This window comes from Phoxinus phoxinus, assembly GCF_949152265.1.
Source record: "Phoxinus phoxinus genome assembly, chromosome: 4".
In the NCBI taxonomy this organism is placed as follows: domain Eukaryota; kingdom Metazoa; phylum Chordata; class Actinopteri; order Cypriniformes; family Leuciscidae; genus Phoxinus; species Phoxinus phoxinus.
This window is the reverse complement of record NC_136879.1, coordinates 38,357,033-38,381,074: the sequence shown is the minus strand read 5'-3', so window position 1 is coordinate 38,381,074 and position 24,042 is coordinate 38,357,033. Positions and strand designations below refer to the sequence as shown.

General features: G+C 38.2%; 2 protein-coding genes across 2 annotated transcripts in view; both read left to right on the top strand.

Moving 5' to 3' along the window:
* LOC306997024 (NACHT, LRR and PYD domains-containing protein 3-like) overlaps positions 1-2,072 on the top strand; it is a 33,635-nt gene extending 31,563 nt beyond the window's left edge. The window contains exon 12 of the mRNA XM_079610013.1: positions 811-2,072. The gene's annotated coding sequence lies outside the window, so the exon portion shown is untranslated. The remainder of the gene's footprint in view (positions 1-810) is intronic.
* An 88-nt stretch (positions 2,073-2,160) lies between these two features.
* On the top strand, positions 2,161-23,498 carry LOC306997005 (NACHT, LRR and PYD domains-containing protein 3-like). Its single transcript, XM_079609991.1, has 12 exons — positions 2,161-2,293; positions 2,573-2,667; positions 2,860-2,973; positions 3,262-3,375; positions 7,109-7,222; positions 7,497-7,592; positions 7,669-9,471; positions 10,776-10,946; positions 15,550-15,720; positions 17,746-17,916; positions 18,878-19,056; positions 23,365-23,498. Coding segments are annotated over exons 2-12 (2,985 nt in total). The 5' UTR covers positions 2,161-2,293; positions 2,573-2,617; the 3' UTR covers positions 23,367-23,498.
* Positions 23,499-24,042: the final 544 nt, after the last annotated feature.

The window sequence follows — 24,042 nt, the reverse complement described above, 5'->3', positions numbered from 1 at the left end:
TCATCTTGTTTTATTTCAGACCTTAATAAACACATGGCTCAAACTTACAAAACATTGATGAGTCCAACAAGTTCTGTATACAAAATGAATATGCTACAACTTTTGTAAAAATGACAAAGTGGCAAAGTGGTTGTCCAGCGTCGACTTCCGCCTGTGGTCCACGGAAATCTGCAATTTATGCGGCGAAAGTGCGGGGTATTTGAAAAAATGCACCCCGGACTTTGGCTGATTATGCATTGAATCATGCGATCGCATAATCGCGTTTTTCTGGAGGCACTGATTACTTTTTTAGCGTTGAATGGTAGTCGTCTCGCACCCCCCCCCCCCCCCCCCCCCCAAACGCATGTGAGCGGAAAAAACACACTTGCAACTTAGAGCTGGCGGGTCGCCGGACGCAGTGTCAGGAAGTATCGCATGATATCAGGTCTCGCGATGTAAAGAATTGCTTTACGGCAAAAAGAAATCTGCTAAAATTTTGTCATTATTGCGCTACCTCACACTGTTCGAACCCGAATGAAGAAGACGTTGTAAAGAATGTCCCGTCTGCTTTGATGTTGTTCATCTACTAGCCTCTGGTATCTGAGAGTCGCCAACAAGTTTTTCGACAGTGTTGTCAAATATCTATTCCGAAGCTGTAGGGGGAGCTCTATAGAAAAACCTGCGAGCAAAAAGCGAGAACACAGCGAAGAAATTCCCGAAACTGCATAGCCCTGCTTTAATGGTTTTGTCCCTGTATATTAATGACAAAAGAAGAATTCAAAGTTCAAGTATTTGGGTCGATTTGTTGATATATGATTGTGTGTTTGACAGGTGATTGACATCAGGAAGAGTGTTGTTAACATGATGGCCTCTAAAGTGGAGGTGGTCATGAAGAAGGCGGAGCCTATAACCTGGGAACGACTGGACACGCCCCCTCCAAAGCCTCAACCGACCAATGAGAACCAAGACCAAGAGAAAATGATCGCTTGACTCCCGCCGACACGCTCAGGCTCTCAGACAGCAGTGATCAACTAAACCTGCATCCTCAAATCAGCGAGATTATTGATTTACTTTATTGGAGTTCATAATAATCCGATAATATAGATTGTGTAGGATGAGTGCAGTTGCAGACTGTTCTTGCTTTACACTTTAATCAGTTTATGTGAATGAAAACGAAGCTGTGAGGGACTTTATATTAATATTATAGTAATATTAAAACTTTATCAAAATATAGTAAATATCAAACTAATGCATACAGATACCTAACTAACTATCTTTAACTGGAGCTGCTGCAATTTCAGTTATTTTTATATCACATCACAACAGTCAACTAGTAATAACAAATTTTGGTTTTATAAATCAGGAACTCGTAATTTAGGTAATTTTTGATTGGGAACTTTCGTGTCATGAATGTAGTCGATGGAAGAATGAAGCACCTTCAGACTCTTACTCGGGTTTGCCATTCTAGAAATAAACTGCAGTAAATCACTGAAAACTAGAATGAAATATAAATGTGTTTATGTGTATCTGGTGGAGTTTATGAGACTCATGTTACTGTAAACATTAAATTATTGCACTGTAGCCTACTCTCAAATTTGTCTCTCTGTCTGATCATTCAGTCTAAATTCAGGAGATTTTACTTGCTAAATCAAATGCTAAAATAGCATTAATTCTCTAGAGATTTTATTTTTGTAAAACATAGTGCTTTATTAGGAAGAATTTCTCAGGATTTTTTTAAATAAAACCATTCCATCACATAAATGTTTTATCAACTATTTTTACATTCATTCTACATTGACTGTCAGTTTTTACACCGTGTTCAAACCAGCGCCGCAATAAGCGATATAAATTTATAATTCATGTTACATCATCATAGTTTTTGTCCTAACAGGCCGCGACCACGTGACGATTTTTTTTTTTTTAATATATATATATTAACGGTTTCTTCTATTTCTGCGAAGTCGCGGCAGGAACATCAACATATGACAATGAAAATCTCAGGTGTTTATGTGATTTACTCAATGTTAAAGCGTCTAATGAATGTGTGAATGTCATTTTGGGTGACCTTAGACACACTGGCAGCTATAAATGGGTAATAAAATTGACGCTATCATTGTTTTCCGCAGGTGAAAGTACATTTTTTATCAGAGTTGATGTTTCGCCATTTTAGCAGCCAGAATCTTCTATACTGCGTATCAAATCCGAAGTGTTTAACGGAAACCTTCACAAAAGCTAAGACACGAATTTACGTGTAACTACTGGATAGAAACGGCGATGGATTTTGTGAATCTGGATGTGATAAACGTTGATCAAGGTGAGTGTTCAGGTCTCGAGACGGTTTACAGGTGACTTCCGCATTTAGGCCAATATTAGCCTATTTCCCCTAAAGGACATATTAGTTATTTTTTATGTGTTTGATATTTTTCATTTTAGAGCAAAACACGGTTTCATTGTTTCGTGTTGTCTGTGGTTTATTTAGCATTTGTGTTAATACACGACTAACATTGTGTGTTTCAGTGAACGGCGCGTCTCATGATCCTGTTTCTCTGAATCTCATTGTGAATTATTGTGTTTGTTTGTCATTTCTATTCAGAGTCAGTGGTGAAGATCAGATTCTGTTTCAACTGTTCAGCTCATCATGGATGAAACTCAAACATCCAGAGATGAAGATTTGTATCCAGGATGCAGGTATTTTGAATAAACTACAGATTAAATCATCGACAACTTTAAATTATGTTTAAAGAAGATGTTTTTACAAGTTAAAAACTAAAAATTTTATTGAAAACAATTAGACCAGCCAGATTTTTTAATATAAAAATACCTTTTAAGAACTTATATTAAAATGTTATCACCATTAATTATTAATTGTTTCTGTTATAGTTCAGTTCATCAGAAGAGATCAGAACCAGAGTCCAGCTGTGTGTCTATGAGGAGTGACCGGTCTATGAGTCGGCCAATACATTTTAAGAGTAAAGATACACAACATAATATCAGGTATTATATTTCTGTGAAAATATGACTACTACAGCATGATATTTTTTCAATCAGAATAATATTGGTGATATTTTCTTCAAGATATGAGAAATTCTTTTTTATGTGTAGCTAATATTTTAATGTATGTCGTGTTGCTCGCACATGAGAGCCGTATATGAGAGCACTTAGTTCATTTTACAGGTTTTTTTTTAATCAACATTGTGAAAATAAATTCTTTAGGGATAAATGAATATGTGATTTTTAAATACAATAATTCAATGTATTAACTTTAATCTATTTCTGTTATAGTTCAGTTCATCAGAAGAGATCAGAACCAGAGTCCAGCTGTGTGTCTATGAGGAGTGACCGGTCTATGAGTCGGCCAATACATTTTAAGAGTGGAGATACACAGACTGATCTCAGGTATTACATTTCTATAAAAATATGATTATAGTATGGCATTTTATATTATCAGAACATTATCAGTAATATATTCTACAAGAAATGAGAAATTATTTTTGGACATTGCTTAGTTATTTTTTATGTGTAGCTAATATTTTATGAAAATATGAGAGCACTTAGTTCATTTTACAGGTTTTTTTAAAATAAATATTGTGAAAATAAATTAAGGATAAATGAATATGTGATTTTTGAATAGGCAAGGCAAGTTTAACACATTTCATACACTAAGCCAATTCAAAGTGCTTTAAAGAGAAGGAATTAAAATAACCACAAAATAAAAGCAAGGAAAATTAACACAGTTATAAACAGTTATAAAATGAATTAAAAGAGTAAAAAGATGATACATAGATTAGGGATGCACCGAATCCAGATTTTTGGGGTTCGGACGAATACCGAATCCACTGGTTAAGATTCTGCCGAATCCGAAACCGAATACCGAATCCTACTCCCATCCTCAGTCCATTAACACAGTAAACACATCAATGAAGTAAACAACGTCCACAGCACTGGATTTTTTTTTATTATTATATTTTAACTTTAAAAAATAAAATAAAATAAAAAGAATAAGCAACATCATGCATTTTAACAGCGGTGATGTTGTATATTGTTTAGGGTCCTTGCCACCACAAGACAAATCGTCATTGCAAATTGAACATGTAGCTCAACTTGAATTGCCTTCTTTTGACTGAAAGTACTGCCAAACAACAGCTTTTTCTGCTCATGAGTTCCATTTTCACTTTCTCACAGCCTACGACATTTGAACAGTCCACTACTGTAATGGGTGGAAATAAGGTGTGGCCCCTTTAAGAGCTGCGCGCCCTGTTGAACTGTCGGCAGTCTGTATTGTATTGTATTGTATGCGCCTCGATACCCCATGTGGGTTATTTCAGTTTGATGCTAATTTGTATCTTATTTTATTAAAGGTGGGGTATGTGATTTGCAAAACGGCTGGCAGATTTTGAAAATACACAACTCAAATGGTCCTACCTTCTTTCCTTTGACTCCACCCATTCAAAGAACATGGACATGGATGGGGGAAGGGGGGATGGTACGACCGTTTGATTGACGCACTTACTGTTCAATGATTCTAGGTGGTCTAAATGATAAAACCTTATGTTTGAGCCGGAATCAGAGGAAAATGAACCATCACCACAACAACGAAGACTGGATCAGCCCGTGTCCACATGGAAAGTGAAACTATTTTGAATTAATAAAAAAAAATTAACCCGAGAGACACTTGAAAACGGATTATTGTTGCATAATTATCCTATAGCTTAATTTGCTAACAGTTTAACATTATTTAACTAATTCCAATGAAATGATAGGGTGTACCACGGACAAAAATGCATGCACAGGCCATATTTGAAGATGCAGCATTGATAAAGGCAACATTTTTAATTTTCTATCACATGTAGGCCTACTAGAAAGGCGACATATTTTCAAGATTCTCTTATACAAATGTGTTTATATTAGCCATGGTAAAAAGTAAGTTTGCGTCGTCGTTGTTGAGCCCAGAATATTCGGCACGGACTTATCTTTGAGCAACAGTTTTCTGGCAAAGCCAGCATCATATTGGGATTTTTTCCTCAAAACAGTCATCCTTAAATGTATAGAACACTGCCGTGACTGGGACGTCCGCAAAAAATAAAGTGCATCCATTTTTCCCTGACGACTGGATCTTTCAGCGTATTTAAAAAGTAGTTTAAAGTTTTAAATATATTACTTACAGTTTGCGTCGTCGATGTTGAGCCAAGAATAGTCGGCACGGACTTATCTTTGAGCAACAGTTTTCTGGCAAAGCTCAAAACAGTCATCCTTCAAATGTATAGAACAAACGATTAAACTAACACTGCCGTGACTGGGACGTCCGCGAAATATAAAGTGCATCCATTTTTCCCTGACGACTGGATCTTTCGCAGCGTATTCAAAGATGTTGTTTGTCCACAGCCAGGAACAGCACATCTGCGTGGCATCGTAATTTCCCTGTACACAGACCCACTCGCTGTCCGTCGACTGAACACTTGTGAGGCGCGCAGCGCGTGGGCGCGGGCGCGACAATGATACGAAATGAGCGTAGTTGCCTTGCGCTTAAAGCGTAGTTGTCTTGCGCTGGAGGCGGTCTATATGCAAACGCTGGTACGTCACTTCGTACCGTGACGTCACTTCTTACCATGGATCCAGAACGAGCTGTATTTAGAGCTTGATTAAATAAATGATTCGTTTATAATGGGGAGGACGTCTTAAGCTATGAAACTTGCAGGACGTTTTAATGGTACAAAGACCTCTTATATACCAAAAGATCAAGGCAAATTTGGTTTCTCATGTCATGACCCCTTTAAGTGATTTTTACAAAATGGCCAAAAAAGAGAATTACATACCCCACCTTTAAGTAACGCTGTGGATGGTAGAACGTGTGACAGACAGTTACATGAGTTAGATTGGGGAATAAAGTGCAAGTTGTAAGATGCCAATCGCCTCCATGAGTCTGTCTGGCCTCTGCTATAACTTTAGCTGTGAGCTACCGTTATCCCTATTTTCCTTCCTGACACAACGCGTTACACTACGTAGACACCTTCCCGTAATCAACGGCGGCGTGACGTCGACCATCGTAGCGCGCGTATTATATTGCAAGCTTATAGGGTTCGGTTCGGTGGAAAAAAAACCCGAACCCCTTTAAAAAACCCAATATTCGTCCGAATCCGAAACCGATTCCTGGATTCGGTGCATCCCTAACATAGATAAACTTCTAATCTGGCAAACCACCGGTGTATCTTTCACAACTCCCAGTTTGAGATTTTCTCATGGTGTACACTGTGTCTGTGCTGTTCTTTCGGTGCGCCCAAGGGTGCTTTCTGCCTCATTGAGTTGGTTTGGATCCCACTAGAGTTCGTTGTCCCCCTTGGTGCGGTTCGTTCGGGCCGGTGTGAATGCAGCAGTCGCACTCGGGTGCGCACCAAAAGCAGACCAAGGTGGTCTCGGTACGGTTTCAAATGAACTCTGGAGCGGTTCAATTGTGGTGAGAACGTGATCCGAACTCGAACAGACCCAACTGCCAAAGAACTGAGCATGTTTGGACTAAACCAGCTGCCGTAGTCAGCGGCGCTGTGCATTATGGGATGAGGACTAATGTTTTGTTGACATTTTGCACTTTTAGCATGGCAGCTCGCGGACAAACTTGGACTGTGAGGAGGTGCGGAGACTCATAGAAATTTGGTCTGATGACCATATTAGGTCCTAACTTTCAAAACCAGCTAAATCTTCGCTTTGTTTAGCGTACAGCTCAGGGAAAGGGGGTTTCATAGATTCTGTTGGAATTTTCCCACACGTTAATTCTGACCAATCGAAGTGCAGTTATGGAAATACATTCAAGACACATCTGGCCAACGAGTGATGTGGATGTTGTCACGTGACTGCATTTTGGTTCGTTTCATCAACTGATTCGGACCAGAGCAATCAGTGTGGTGTGAAAAGGAACCAAAACGCCTGAAAAATGCTACAAAGTATAATTTTCCGCCCTTGGTCCGGACCAAATGAACCGAACTACAGATATGAAAGCACCCTAAGAAATCTATTTGACGTCTCCAATAGACCCGATTTTCCCCTAAAATTGGACAGGAGGAGCTCTAGGACTGGTGCACGGGGGTTAATTTGGGGGTTAAGTTAATTCAATAACTTTAATCTATTTATGTTATAGTTCAGTTCATCAGAAGAGATCAGAACCAGAGTCCAGCTGTGTGTCTATGAGGAGTGACGGCTCTATGAATCCGCCAGTACATTTTAAGAGTGGAGATACACAGACTGATCTCAGGTATTACATTTCTATAAAAATATGATTATAGTATGGCATTTTATATTATTATAACATTATCAGTAATATATTCTACAAGATATAAATAATGTACAAGAATAATGTTTTAATGTAATATTTAATGTATACAGTATAGCGTTGAACTCATTTCAATGTACAATTCTTGTAATAACAGTGTAAATTAAATAATCATGAAAAGTGATTGTTTTATTGATAAATGGACATGCAATATGTTGAATATGGCAAATATGTATAACTTTAAACTCTGTTATAGTTCAGTTCATCAGAAGAGATCAGAGCCAGAGTCCAGCTATGTGTCTATGAGTCGGCCAGTAGATTTTAAGAGTGGAGATACACAGACTGATCTCAGGTATTACATTTCAACAAAATATATGATTAAAAAAAGACATTGTGCTTATTAATACTGTGGTATTTATATTTTACAGCCATGAAGTCCTCAACAGGTTTAGATCAAATCTGATGAAGAAGTTTGAGAGTCTGTATGAGGGAACAGCGCAGCAGGGAAACCCAACACTCCTGAATGAGATTTACACAGATCTCTACATCACAGAGACTGAGAGTGGAGAGATCAGTAATGAACATGAGGTGAGACAGATTGAGACACAATCCAGGATAGCAGCAACAGAGGACACAGCGATCAAATGCAATGACATCTTTAGACCTTTACCTGGACAAGACAAACCCATCAGAACTGTGCTGACAAAGGGAGTCGCTGGCATTGGAAAAACAGTCTCTGTGCAGAAGTTCATCCTGGACTGGGCTGAAGAGAACGAGAATCAGGACGTCCAGCTCATATTTCCTCTTCCTTTCAGAGAGATCAATCTGATGAAGGACAAAACACTCAGTCTTTCAGATCTTCTTCATGTCTTTTTCCCTGAAACTAAAGAAATGGAAATATCCAGTGACAAATATAAAGTGTTGTTCATCTTTGATGGTCTGGACGAGTGTCGTCTTCCCTTACATTTTAAAAAGAATGAGACGTTACGAGATGCAAACAAAAAGAAATCAGTGGACGTGCTGCTGATGAACCTCATTGTGGGGAATCTGCTTCCCTCGTCTCTCATCTGGATCACCTCCAGACCAGCAGCAGCCGATCTCGTCCCCTCTGAGTGTGTCCATCGAGTGACAGAGGTACGAGGCTTCAATGATCCACAGAAGGAGGAATACTTCAGGAAGAGAGTCAGTGATCAGAGTCTGGCCGACAGGATCATCACACACCTGAAGTCATCGAGGAGTCTCTACATCATGTGCCACATCCCCGTGTTCTGCTGGATCTCAGCCACTGTTCTGGAGAAGATGTTGAGCGAAGCAGAGAGAGGAGAGATTCCCAAGACTCTCACTCAGATGTACACACACTTCCTGATCCTTCAGACCAACATCAAACATGAGAAGGACTATGAGAAGAACGTGACGGATGAAGACATGATCCTCAAACTGGGGAAACTGGCTTTTCAGCAGCTTGTGAAAGGCAATGTGATCTTCTATGAGGAAGACCTGAGAGAGTGTGGCATTGATGTGACAGAAGCATCAGTTTACTCAGGATTGTGCACTCAGATCTTCAGAGAGGAGTTTGGCTGGTATCAGGGGAAAGTCTTCTGCTTTGTTCATCTGAGCGTTCAGGAACATCTAGCGGCTCTATATGTGCATCTCTACTATATAAACAACAACATAAATGTGTTTGACCCAATCACCAAACAGAGTTCGCTGTTTAAAGTCAAGGACAGGTTTCCACTTATGTTTAAACATGTGTCATTATCTGCGCTGCATCAGAGAGCTGTGGATGAGGCTCTACAGAGTAAAAACGGACATCTGGATCTTTTCCTGCGGTTTCTTCTGGGTCTGTCAGTAAAGTCTCATCAGATTCTCCTACAAAGACTAATGGAACAGAAAAGAAGATCTGACAGCAACGAGGAAACAGTGAAGTACATCAAGGAGAAGATCAGGACCATCGACTCTCCAGAGAAATCCATCAATCTGTTCCACTGTCTGAATGAACTGGGTGATCGTTCACTAGTGGAGGAAATACAACAGTATCTGAAATCTGGAACAGTAAAGAAAGCCAAACTCTCTTCATCTCAGTGGTCAGCTGTAGCCTTTGTGTTGTTGACATCAGAGGAGAAGCTGGACAAGTTTGATATTGATGATTTTGTTGGAAGAGACGATAAAACTGAACAACTAAAGGCTCTTCAGAAGCTGCGTCCTGTGATTAAAGAATCCAGATCAGTTCAGTAAGTATCAATCAGAACAATCAGTTCACTGTTAAAACATCAGGAAAATAAAAGTTCATGAATCTTCAGTGCTGCAGATGTTGTCTAGAGTTCAGTGGTCAGTATTTGATGCGTTTCCTAAAACTTGACAATGTAAAATTCCTATTCCTTCAAACAAAGTCAGAAAGTTGTGTATGAATAAATAATTCAGGTTTATTAATTGAGAGTTATTGCACATAAAGAAGGAATTTAAATATTTAAAGTAAATGATAAAAGAAATGAAGACCAAGCAAACAACTGGAGAAGCTCATTTATCAAGTTGCTCAAATCTCCTAAAAACATTTGATGTATGGTTTACACAGCAGAGTCATACATTTACATTTTACTATTAGATGGACAATTAAACATTTACTTGATGTTTTGATGAAAGTTAAACATTTTAATTTTATTGTGAGATTGACTATTAAGAATCAAATCACTGAGTGTGAAATTAGTGGTTCTCTAGTAAAGTTCAGATTTAATGTGTAGCAACGACTCTTACATAACAAGAATAGCAATGTACAATGAGACATTTAAGATTATTTACAAGTCATTACTTTTGCTAATATTTGGAATATAATTTAAAAGATATATTGATATGAATATTTGTCTATATCTATTAATCTGTTGTGCGTATCTATTTTAACATGCTCTCAGCAGCAAGAAAAACAACTTTTATTCAATGGATTATGTATAGTCTCGAAAGAGCGTTTGCTTTACAATCATTATAAAGCTGTCACTCATCTCAGTTCACAATATAGATAAAAATTTGTTTTAATCTTTTTCCAAATGGTATGAAACTTCCTACAGCTCTCAACACTTTCTAGATCTACAAAATGGAATGTGATCTTTTTTTATGTAGGCGTGACAAAAATCGTGACACTCGTGGTCTTTGGGGTCTATTGGACCCCAGACAATAACATTGAATTTTGTAACAGAACAATTATTATTTTTATTTTTACAAATATAATTTTACTCTGTTTATTATTGTTTTTATGCAGTTTTTGGAGGATTTATGATATATTTTAAATATCTATAAATAAATAAATCTAAAATGCAGAACCACCACAAATATAAATTGGTTACACTGACACATGTGCGCATGCATACACACACACACACACACACACACACACACACAGACACACAGAGTAAAATGATATTTGTAAAAAAAATATATATATATATTGTTTTTTTAGAAGACCATCAGAGGGTTAATAATGGATTCACTGCTAAGCTGATCTGATCTGAACTGAGAGTGAAGTGTGTGTCGTTGTTCTCTACAGGTTGAGATATTGTAATCTCACAGATGAAGGTTTTGCTGCTCTGACTTCAGCTCTGAGATCAAACCCTGAACACCTGAGAGAACTGAGTCTGTCTGGGAATAAAATAGGAGAATCAGTGAATCTGCTGTCTGATGTCCTACAGAATCCTCACTGTAAACTGGAGAAACTGAGGTAAGATCATATTTGACTCTCACACATGAATCACAATGTAAAGTATATTTGAAGTGTTCAGCCTCTTTCTGCTGCTGTGAGTTCAGATTATTGAGCTGTAAATGATTGAACACATGAGCTGATCCTCAATAACATGAAACTGCAGGACTGAGAGTCACACTGAAATACACACTTTCACACACAACCAACATTTCAGTCTCTTGACTTTAAACAGACTCGAGCTCAACACAGTCAGAACTGAGAAATGAAGAACATGCTGGATTCATTTTAATTATGTTCATCTTTCTGCATTGACACTTTCTAAAGGATTGTTTTTAATTTTGTAAAATGAAAACACACACACACACACACACACACACACACACACACATTTTATATACATATATAAAGGCACAGTTTTGACATTTTACTTTACCCTCCAGCACTTACATCATGTCCCATTTTCAAACACTCATAAGAGTGACCCTGACTATTACTGTATTTATTTTCAAGTCATTTTACTGTATCGTTTTGGAGAAAATGAAAGACACACACACACACACACACACACACACACACACACACACACCTATACATTTACACACTTTTATTTCACTTCTGGAATTATGGAATTACTAGATTGTTCGTTTCTGCACTATTTTGTTCTGCATGGTGTCTGTAAAAAAAAGAAAAGTAACATTAATAAATTATGTATAATAATGAATGTATACTTTATATATACAAAACATTAAAATCAACAATAAAAGTGCAAAAAAATGTATGTATGATAATTAACATTAATATTGAATTTAATTAACATTAAAAAATACATTATAATAATGTATAATATATAAATAAAAAAACATTAAAATTAACAATAAAAATGTAAAAAAATTATGATGTATGATAATTAACATAAATAATAAATATTATAATATTTTATTAAAAAATATTAAATGTATATAAAATATAATTATTAAAATAATAATTACATATGTAATAAATAATGTCATATATAGGCATACAAACATTAAAATAATAAAAAATAAACAAAAAATTTAAATCATGAAATTGTATTATTTGTGTCCTAATAAGATGGAAAATAGCAGAAAATAGTCTTAAAATAAATTTTGACCTCTTCCAGCGCCCGTACCGTAAGTGCGCGATTTGACGCGCATACTAAAAAAAGTGCGGCTGGCTTGACCGTGGATTTTTAACGTGCGGCTGGCTTGACCGCAGTGTAAAACTAATGCAAGTAAACGGGTGAGCTACGGTTTTTCTGGATAAAAACAAAAATAAAGTTTACATTTATCAACCGATTTCAGTGGTTTGTACGTGGTGTCCAAGAAGTTCCAGCTCTAGTTATTCAAAATCTCAATAGTTAGACGTATAAAATATTTTTTTAATAAGGAATTGTCAAAGCTCAGGCTTGTCATGTATTTGGCTTTTTATTCATGGATAATAAGTGTGAAGACCCCCATACTGAGATATAATAAAAATTTCACATTAAATAAAATAAAGTTTTCTTATTGTGGAAAAAGCATTTTCTGGCTTTAACCCGATTTAAGCTTTTCTTGTGCTTAGAATTGACCGTCGTTGAGAAAATGAAACAAATCGGTAAATACAAATCACACCGGCAGGTGCTTTCTGTATTTTTATAGCACTAAAATGATATATATTTACAGATAGATACTCCAAATATACAATAACAAAGATAACTGATGGATACTTTATGGTAATACATATGATATGTTACAACTACAGTGCAATGCAAATCGTACATAAGATAAAGTGAGAAGTAATAGTAAATAATTTTGTGTATAGTCAATAAAAAACCAGTATACAGTAAATACAATAATAGTAATGAATAGTATAATTATATAATATCATAAGTACAATGATATAATAATAATAATATATTGATAATAGCATATAGTTTATGTATAATACTATATTAATAGCAATAACATGAAATGTCAATGACAGAATATAGATGATAAAAAAGAATAATTAAAAAATAATAATTAAAAATAATAATAATAAATTAAATAGTGACTAGTGAATAGTACAATCATTTAAAAGCATAACTATAATAGATTGATAATCGCATGTGGTATAATATTATAATAATAATAATAATAATGTTGCCTTTGGCTTGCTCAGTTGGGGATATTCAATTTAATGAATCAATCAATATTACTATTGATTAGCATTACCAAACATGGACGTTTTATTATTATTTTAATTTAATACTGTGAAGCTGCTTTGATACAATCTGTATTGTGAAAAGCGCTATACAAATATTTTTGACTTGACTTGACTTGAATAATAGCAAATACAGTGTAATATCAATTGCAGAATAATATAGATAATAATAAAAATAGTAAATTAAATATTGACCAGTACCTACCCAAACCGAGTACTTGTCATAAAAGTCGGTTTTAAGAAAATATAGATATATAAATATATATAAATATAGATATATAAAAATTAGGGGTGTGCATTGGCACTGCCCTCACAATTCGATTCGATTACGATTCACCAGGTAACGATTCGATTCAATTCGATTCTACGATGCATTGCGATGCATAAAAATTCTACTGCACACAACAAGGCAAATTTTTCATCAGTCATGAGGCAATACAAGCAGTCATATATTGAACAACAGATTTTATTGGCTGCTATATGTGTGTATTATCACTACCATTATCACTGCTGTATCTTTGACATAAATGTCATTAAACAAAATAAAATTGAATGGTACAGGGTATTGTATATGGCATTTTCAAACCTGAAAAAGAAAACATAAATCACTGCTTTCTAGGGCTGTAATCTCCCAATCGATTAGTCGATTGTTGGTCGATACGTTCTGGTTTGACCAAAATTCTGATTGGTCGATTTTTTGCCGCGTTCATTTCATCAGTTTTGCCGCGTTCATTTCATTCGTTTTGCGCGTTCATTTCATCAGTTTTGCGCGTTCATTTCATCAGTTTTGCCGCGTTCATTTCATCAGTTTTGCCGCGTTCATTTCATTCATTTTGCGCGTTCATTTCATCAGGTGGAAAGCACTAATTGCTAATGGGGGTGTTTTCAGAGCACCCCTGTTTCACAGGTAACAGTCTGTCTTCAGAACACCCCCCTTGTTTTCACTTCTTTTGGATTATCCCAACCCACTGGAGAAGAGAGACAGTCAGATTGAAGAAAGTAGGCTACTAAGGTTTGCTGAATATTATTTATTTAATTGAGAGACCGTTTAATTCATAGTCAGTCCTCTTCTACCATGTCAACAAAGACATCGGCAGCATTTTTTTTTAGAAGACGGGAACATATTATTGGAGCCCAATGCGCGCACTCGCGCAGTGCCACTGTTTGTATTAGTTTTGAGCCTATGCTTTATTTTTCAGTTATTCACTTTATTTCGTTTTTGCTCTTGATCTGGTTTGTTTAATAAATATCATTTTTTTATTAAAATGGACGTGCCTTTTGTGTTTAAGAGTAAAGCTTTAAGCTTTAATAATAGTCTATTCGTGTCTCAGCCGCGAAGCTGCGCTCCTGTGTTCAGCCTCGTCTTGTTAAGTTTCCCATTAACTTCGTAGAATCGAAATGTGCCCAGATGTCCGCTTTTCCAAGCTTTGGGTGCGTTTTTAATTACCCGTCTATCGTGGTCATCTCCCTCCGCCTCAGCCGTCTTGATTGTTGTTGTTGTTATGCCCACGGAAGTAATAAACTTCACAACTTTATTGTCCAACTCAAGGCCAGAAAATAAACAGTGACATAATCGATTATGGCACTTTGCCGCATCGATGCTGAATCGTGCATATCCCGCATTGCGATGCATCGCCGAATCGATTATTGTTGACACCACTAATAAAAATATAGATATATAAATATCTTTATAATATAAAAAAGCTAAAACTATAATATAAATCATGTCAACTCATGTTTCAACTTTCACAGCTAAGTTAACTAGCGACATCGCTAGCTATTTTAGTCTGACTGACTCCGGTGGTCAACTAACGTTATTACTAATTATATAATGACCAAATACAAGCAGAAACAAATGTTCAGTCTTGCTTGTGAAAGGTAATTCCCCGAGACCTGTTTTCAACTGTGTGGCGATATATACAGCACGAAGCAGCACAGAGCAGCACAAAGCAGCCATTTTTCTCAATTCCCGTTATGAGAGGTGTGGGAAAGTTGCCCTCCTCAATATGGCGGCGCCGTTGACATATGATCCAGCAGCCAATAGGGCGTCTATGTATTTATTATGTCTATGGGTTTCTTTGACGAATCAATGCTGATCAAAACTTGATGATGCAATCACACTCACTACGGAGCCAGTCTTAATGTCCAAACGCCAAAAATCTCCTGAATCTCCACTTTACGGGACTTTTTAGAGCATACAGATTGGATTAACCTTAACGGTTCAAAAGTTATTAAACATTTAAGAACAATAGTTATTTTTAGCCGCCGGCAGCTGTATAGGTCTTTAAGAGCTAATCTAATGATCCATCAAACATATTAATTTGTGCTTTAAGTTTGAACTTTCTCTTTAATAATGGATTCACTGCTAAACTGATCTGATCTGAACTGAGAGTGAAGTGTGTGTCATTGTTCTCTACAGGTTGTATAAGTGTGGCGTCACAGATGAAGGTTTTGCTGCTCTGACTTCAGCTCTGAGATCAAACCCTGAACACCTGAGAGAACTGAGTCTGTCTGAGAATAAAATAGGAGAATCAGTGAATCTGCTGTCTGATGTCCTACAGAATCCTCTCTGTAAACTGGAGAAACTGTGGTAAGATCATATTTGACTCTCACACATGAATCACAATGTAAAGTATATTTGAAGTGTTCAGCCTCTTTCTGCTGCTGTGAGTTCAGATTATTGAGCTGTAAATGATTGAACACATGAGCCGATCCTCAATAACATGAAACTGCAGGACTGAGAGTCACACTGAAATACACACTTTCACACACAACCAACATTTCAGTGTCTTGACTTTAAACCGACTCGAGCTCAACACAGTCAGAACTGAGAAATGAAGAACATGCTGGATTCATTCTTACTGTTAATTATGTTCATCTTTCTGCATTGACACTTTCTAAAGGATTGTTTTTAATTTTGTAAAAACACACACACACACACACACACACTTAGCACTTACATACTGTTGTCCTACTGCTATCTTAATTGCTTCTATTGTTTCTCATTTGTAAGTCGCTTTGGATAAAAGCGTCTGCTAAATTAATAAATGTAAATGATTTAAGTAAATCTGAGTAACTGCATCTGGTACATTAACAAATAAAATTAATAAAATAAATTAAATTTAAACATTTAAAAAACATTATTTTTGAGTAATATTAACTGTTTTTATTTATGAGTAATATTAACTTTTTTATTTCCTCTAAACCTTTGTAAAACAGTATTCCATACAACCACCAGTATACATGACATTGGCCTTTATTGTCGATGATGAATACAACAATACAGCATATTTTACACTTTTTTAACATGTATACAATATTGCCTACATTTAAACTCATTTAACAAACATTTTAGAAGTAGAAATGAAACATTTGAACATTCAGGTATCCTAATTCAAGTGTAATCAACCGGTCTGTTATCCAATATCCACCGGATCAGCGCTGGTTCTCGTGCCGGAGACGGACTCGCGCTCTGCGGTGAACTTCTGACTTCAGACCGCCGTCCTGTTTCACTCACAGCCGAAAGATGCTGCGAGCGACTGACTCCATAACCTGCCAATAAACAAACAGTGCACAGTTCTGAGGACATTTTATCATCCAAATTAATTATATTCATTATCATTAGGAACAGAGTATTGTGTTTTATGCAAGGCGTTTCAATCACACGAAAAGACAGGCGCGACTCGTTTAGGTGTCACATTACGCCTCTGTATGTTGTTTTGCAGTAAATAAAATGATTTAAAGCAGATTAATGATTTTATATATAAAATAAAACATACACAAACCTGAATTTCACAGAGGAAATGCACCAAATCTGCGACGCTGAGAAGAGAGAACTCAATTTCTTAAGTGTGTGTTAAATATATTAATAATATTGATTTGAATTAAGTAATATTTTTGGTTCTTTAAAAACAGATCTGTTTAATTCTCCATTCTCAAATATTTCAAATATTTTTATAGAAATTTCACAAATATAGAAATTTTATTTACAATAAATAATTGGTTAGTCAAATGCTAAATTCTTTTAGTGACAAACACGTATATATATATATATAACTAAATTTTAGACAAAATTAAATGTTGGATTTTTAGTAAATTATTTTGGTATGTTCAACTCAAACCATCAAGTAAATGATATTCAGAGATTTTATTAAGTTAATAAAGTTAATTATTACTGTGACATTTACTAAGCCCCTGAAATATTTTTTAGATCTAAAATGTCACAAAACATGATCATAAAACATCTAAAGTATCATTCAATCAGGAAAAATAATCTCTTAAATTACATTAGTGAATAGTGTCATTTAAGAGATTATTTTTCCTGATTGAATGATACTTTAGATGTTTTTATGATAATGTTTTGTGACATTTTAGATCTCAATCTAATGATCCATCAAACATATTAATTTGTGTTTTAAGTTTGAACTTTCTCTTTAATAATGGATTCACTGCTAAACTGATCTGATCAGGGCTGGGTTTCCCAAAAGCATCGTAAGCCTAAGTTGATCGTAGAGACCATTGGTGGCAATTGTTCTACGATCAACTTAAGCTTACGATGCTTTTGGGAAACCCTGCCCTGAACTGAGAGTGAAGTGTGTGTCATTGTTCTCTACAGGTTGAGGGATTGTGGCGTCACAGATGAAGGTTTTGCTGCTCTGACTTCAGCTCTGAGATCAAACCCTGAACACCTGAGAGAACTGAGTCTTTCTGGGAATAAAATAGGAGAATCAGTGAATCTGCTGTCTGATGTCCTACAGAATCCTCTCTGTAAACTGGAGAAACTGGGGTAAGATCATATTTGACTCTCACACATGAATCACAATGTAAAGTATATTTGAAGTGTTCAGCCTCTTTCTGCTGCTGTGAGTTCAGATTATTGAGCTGTAAATGATTGAACACATGAGCTGATCCTCAATAACATGAAACTGCAGGACTGAGAGTCACACTGAAATACACACTTTCACACACAATCAACATTTCAGTGTCTTGACTTTAAACAGACTCGAGCTCAACACAGTCAGAACTGAGAAATGAAGAACATGCTGGATTCATTCTTACTGTTAATTATGTTCATCTTTCTGCATTGACACTTTCTAAAGGATTGTTTTTAATTTTGTAAAATGAAAAACACACGCACACACACACTATACATATTACATACAGATCTAAATAACTTAGCAAAACTAGCCTATGTACACTCTAAAAAGTTTAACTATGATTTACTAATTTTTTTTGGTGAAACATTTTTACACTCAAAAAAAAGTAGTACATTTTAAAGCTGAGAAATCAATGGTATACTGTATGAATTGAGTAAATGCAAGTAAGAAAAAAAGTAAATCTGAGTAACTGCATCTGGTACATTAACAAATAAAATTTTGTAAAATGAAAAACACACACACACACACACACACACACACACACACACTAATTGACACTCCATACATATTACATACAGATCTCAGTAACAGTAAAACTAACCGATGTTGTGAAAAGTCTTATTTATTAAAGCAGATTTTGCACAAGACTGAATATTAATATAGTGCAAATAAGAGATTATTTTTCCTGATTGAATGATACTTTAGATGTTTTATGATCATGTTTTGTAACATTTTAGATCTCAATCTAATGATCCATCACACATATTAATTTGTGCTTTAAGTTTGAACTTTTTCTCTTTAATAATGGATTCACTGCTAAACTGATCTGATCTGAACTGAGAGTGAAGTGTGTGTCATTGTTCTCTACAGGTTGAATAATTGTGGCGTCACAGATGAAGGTTGTGTTGCTCTGACTTCAGCTCTGAGATCAAACCCTGAACACCTGAGAGAACTGAGTCTGTCTGGGAATAAAATAAGACATTCAGGAATGAAGTTGCTCTCTGATCTGAAGGATGATCCACATTATAAACTGGAGACATTACACTACTGTGAGTATATCTTTATTTGAAGCCTTTTAATTGACTCAATTTCAGTGACAGGTCTCATGTGTGTGTAACTGGAGAATATAAGATAATAATTCAGCTTTACTTTAGTCTCTGTAAACTGTCTTTTAATAAGAGTTTAATTCTGTGATGTGAATATGATCTATGATAGGTCTATATGAATATTTTCATCCCTTACACAACTTTTGTTTAATTGGAATTAATTTATTCTGATTGATGAATCCAAACGTAGTGTTTACATGAACGATAAATAAAGTGATCGGGTTGATGTGTGTGTTTATATGTCACAAGCTTCAAATCGTAACTGAGTTTTTGACATGCACACACTGCACGAATATTTCCCACTGTTTACACACACTCTTCTCCTACTTTGTTTGTTTGTTTGTTTGTTTGTTGTAAACATCAGATTTAATATTTATATATTACGGGTCAGGTCCTAATTAGGAGACGATGAGCACATGACCCGTTGTGCCGTGCTGCTTATATTGATCCCGCAGTAAAAACACCCGAAACAGCCTGTGTGTGAGAGTCCGAGAGAAGGACGTGTGTGAGAGTCCGAGAGAAGGACGTGTGTGAGAGTCTGAGAGAAGGACGTGTGTGAGAGTCTGAGAGAAGGACGTGTGTGAGAGTCTGAGAGAAGGATGTGTGTGAGAGTCTGAGAGAAGGACGTGTGTGAGAATCTGAGAGAAGGACGTGTGTGAGAGTCTGAGAGAAGGATGTGTGTGAGAGTCTGAGAGAAGGACGTGTGTGTGAGAGTCTGAGAGAAGGACGTGTGTGAGAGTCTGAGAGAAGGATGTGTGTGAGAGTCTGAGAGAAGGATGTGTGTGAGAGTCTGAGAGAAGGACGTGTGTGAGAGTCTGAGAGAAGGACGTGTGTGAGAGTCTGAGAGAAGGACGTGTGTGAGAGTCTGAGAGAAGGATGTGTGTGAGAGTCTGAGAGAAGGACGTGTGTGAGAATCTGAGAGAAGGACGTGTGTGAGAGTCTGAGAGAAGGACGTGTGTGAGAGTCTGAGAGAAGGATGTGTGTGAGAGTCTGAGAGAAGGATGTGTGTGAGAGTCTGAGAGAAGGACGTGTGTGAGAGTCCGAGAGAAGGACGTGTGTGAGAGTCTGAGAGAAGGACGTGTGTGAGAGTCCGAGAGAAGGACGTGTGTGAGAGTCCGAGAGAAGGACGTGTGTGAGAGTCTGAGAGAAGGACGTGTGTGTGAGAGTCTGAGAGAAGGACGTGTGTGAGAGTCTGAGAGAAGGACGTGTGTGTGAGAGTCTGAGAGAAGGACGTGTGTGTGAGAGTCTGAGAGAAGGACGTGTGTGTGAGAGTCTGAGAGAAGGACGTGTGTGAGAGTCTGAGAGAAGGACGTGTGTGTGAGAGTCTGAGAGAAGGATGTGTGTGAGAGTCTGAGAGAAGGATGTGTGTGAGAGTCTGAGAGAAGGATGTGTGTGAGAGTCTGAGAGAAGGATGTGTGTGAGAGTCTGAGAGAAGGACGTGTGTGAGAGTCTGAGAGAAGGATGTGTGTGAGAGTCTGAGAGAAGGACGTGTGTGTGAGAGTCTGAGAGAAGGACGCGTGTGAGAGTCTGAGAGAAGGACGTGTGTGAGAGTCTGAGAGAAGGACGTGTGTGTGAGTCTGAGAGAAGGACGTGTGTGAGAGTCTGAGAGAAGGACGTGTGTGAGAGTCCGAGAGAAGGACGTGTGTGAGAGTCTGAGAGAAGGATGTGTGTGAGAGTCCGAGAGAAGGACGTGTGTGAGAGTCTGAGAGAAGGACGTGTGTGAGAGTCTGAGAGAAGGACGTGTGTGAGAGTCTGAGAGAAGGACGTGTGTGAGAGTCCGAGAGAAGGACGTGTGTGAGAGTCTGAGAGAAGGATGTGTGTGAGAGTCCGAGAGAAGGACGTGTGTGAGAGTCCGAGAGAAGGACGTGTGTGAGAGTCCGAGAGAAGGACGTGTGTGAGAGTCCGAGAGAAGGACGTGTGTGAGAATCTGAGAGAAGGACGTGTGTGAGAGTCTGAGAGAAGGACGTGTGTGAGAGTCTGAGAGAAGGACGTGTGTGTGTGAGAGTCTGAGAGAAGGACGTGTGTGAGAGTCCGAGAGAAGGACGTGTGTGAGAGTCTGAGAGAAGGACGTGTGTGAGAGTCCGAGAGAAGGACGAGTGTGAGAGTCCGAGAGAAGGACGTGTGTGAGAGTCCGAGAGAAGGACGTGTGTGAGAGTCTGAGAGAAGGACGTGTGTGAGAGTCCGAGAGAAGGACGTGTGTGAGAGTCTGAGAGAAGGATGTGTGTGAGAGTCTGAGAGAAAGACGTGTGTGAGAGTCTGAGAGAAGGATGTGTGTGAGAGTCCGAGAGAAGGACGTGTGTGAGAATCTGAGAGAAGGACGTGTGTGAGAGTCTGAGAGAAGGACGTGTGTGAGAGTCTGAGAGAAGGATGTGTGTGAGAGTCTGAGAGAAGGATGTGTGTGAGAGTCTGAGAGAAGGACGTGTGTGAGAGTCTGAGAGAAGGACGTGTGTGAGAGTCCGAGAGAAGGACGTGTGTGTGAGAGTCTGAGAGAAGGATGTGTGTGAGAGTCTGAGAGAAGGATGTGTGTGAGAGTCTGAGAGAAGGACGTGTGTGAGAGTCTGAGAGAAGGACGTGTGTGAGAGTCTGAGAGAAGGACATGTGTGTGAGAGTCTGAGAGAAGGACGTGTGTGAGAGTCTGAGAGAAGGACGTGTGTGAGAGTCTGAGAGAAGGACGTGTGTGTGTGAGAGTCTGAGAGAAGGACGTGTGTGTGAGTCTGAGAGAAGGATGTGTGTGAGAGTCTGAGAGAAGGATGTGTGTGAGAGTCTGAGAGAAGGACGTGTGTGAGAGTCTGAGAGAAGGACGTGTGTGAGAGTCTGAGAGAAGGACGTGTGTGAGAGTCTGAGAGAAGGACGCGTGTGAGAGTCTGAGAGAAGGATGTGTGTGAGAGTCTGAGAGAAGGACGTGTGTGAGAGTCTGAGAGAAGGACGCGTGTGAGAGTCTGAGAGAAGGATGTGTGTGAGAGTCTGAGAGAAGGACGTGTGTGAGAGTCTGAGAGAAGGACGTGTGTGAGAGTCTGAGAGAAGGATGTGTGTGAGAGTCTGAGAGAAGGACGTGTGTGAGAGTCTGAGAGGAGGACGTGTGTGAGAGTCTGAGAGAAGGACGTGTGTGAGAGTCTGAGAGAAGGACGTGTGTGAGAGTCCGAGAGAAGGACGTGTGTGTGAGAGTCTGAGAGAAGGATGTGTGTGAGAGTCCGAGAGAAGGACGTGTGTGTGAGAGTCTGAGAGGAGGACGTGTGTGAGAGTCTGAGAGAAGGACGTGTGTGAGAGTCTGAGAGAAGGACGTGTGTGAGAGTCTGAGAGAAGGACGTGTGTGAGAGTCTGAGAGAAGGACGTGTGTGAGAGTCTGAGAGAAGGATGTGTGTGAGAGTCTGAGAGAAGGACGTGTGTGAGAGTCTGAGAGAAGGATGTGTGTGAGAGTCTGAGAGAAGGACGTGTGTGAGAGTCTGAGAGAAGGACGTGTGTGAGAGTCTGAGAGAAGGACGTGTGTGAGAGTCTGAGAGAAGGACGTGTGTGAGAGTCTGAGAGAAGGACGTGTGTGAGAGTCTGAGAGAAGGACGTGTGTGAGAGTCTGAGAGAAGGACGTGTGTGAGAGTCTGAGAGAAGGACGTGTGTGAGAGTCTGAGAGAAGGACGTGTGTGAGAGTCTGAGAGAAGGACGTGTGTGAGAGTCTGAGAGAAGGACGTGTGTGAGAGTCTGAGAGAAGGACGTGTGTGAGAGAAGGATGTGTGTGAGAGTCTGAGAGGAGGACGTGTGTGAGAGTCTGAGTGAAGGACGTGTGTGTGTGAGTCTGAGAGAAGGACTGAAGGTTGTGAGATTGTGTTGGTCATTCATGACACTTCATTCAACAACTACAACAGCTCGTACGCATCATACGCCATTACGTCATTGCACACACACAGTACTTTCCAGTTTGGGTTTCCAATCTTATCAAGTGTTTACATGTCCTCTCGATCGGATTAGAAAAGGAATAAAACACCCAATCCAATAGAAATTTCATTCGATTAAGTGTTTACATGAAGACTTTTCAATCAGAGCCGCCAATCTGATTACTAACAGTTTATTTGGTTGCATGTAAACGTGGTGTGTGTGTATTAGTGATAAAGTGAGAATTGATTATCATTTACTGTTATTAATCTATCAGCAGTTTTTAATTGATATCTCTGGCTGTGTTTTCCTGAAATGATCTCCAGATGTGATGTGACTCAGTAATGTCTCACACTCATATGTGTCTGTCTGTGTGTTTTATTGCAGGACTCTCAGTGTTTAGACGTCAGTTCAGTTTCCTCAGGATCAGCTGATGGTGAATAAAGAGCCGCTACAGAGACTCAGGGCTCTCAAGTGTCACGCATTGAGCGTGACATTCACTCATTTCAGTCTTTTGTCACGCACTCCCGCCACACATTGTATTTCTCACACGGAAAAACTATTTATAATATATTTAATATGCCGCAGCGCCCAAAATTTATCTGGCCGCGCCGCTGTCACTATGGAACCGGCAAGAAACAAGCGTGTCGCCGCGTCTCCCCTGGAATTCTTAGTTGAGCCTGCCACTTAACAGCCAATCAAAAAAATGGGGCTACACAATAGGCAATCAGAAAATAGCACTATTGTATCTGGGTAAGATTTAACGTAACAACCAATGAGGGAAAAAGAATATCCTGGAATTGTTCACGTGATCTTCCGAAAGTTTAGTTCACCCACAGAGGAAAACACTGGAACTCCTCATGATCTCCTGTTTTTAATGTTACAACAAATTCACAACTTGTTTTACACAAACAATGACAACTTGACTGCTGTTAGAGAATGTTTCCCAGATAATTACCATCAGTTTTTCATGAGTTACTGTAACTTAGCCAACAGTTTTACAGCCTGTTAATTTTTTAGCACTAAATAATATTGAATAAATAATAATTTTATTAGCACTAAATA

Coding starts and splice junctions, on each gene's coding strand:
- LOC306997005 (XM_079609991.1), top strand. CDS start 2,618: ATGGATGAAACTCAAACATCCAGAGATGAAGATTTGTATCCAGGATGC. Junction 7,223..7,496: donor GATACACAGACTGATCTCAG/GTATTACATTTC, acceptor ACTCTGTTATAG/TTCAGTTCATCAGAAGAGAT. Junction 10,947..15,549: donor TGTAAACTGGAGAAACTGAG/GTAAGATCATAT, acceptor TGTTCTCTACAG/GTTGTATAAGTGTGGCGTCA.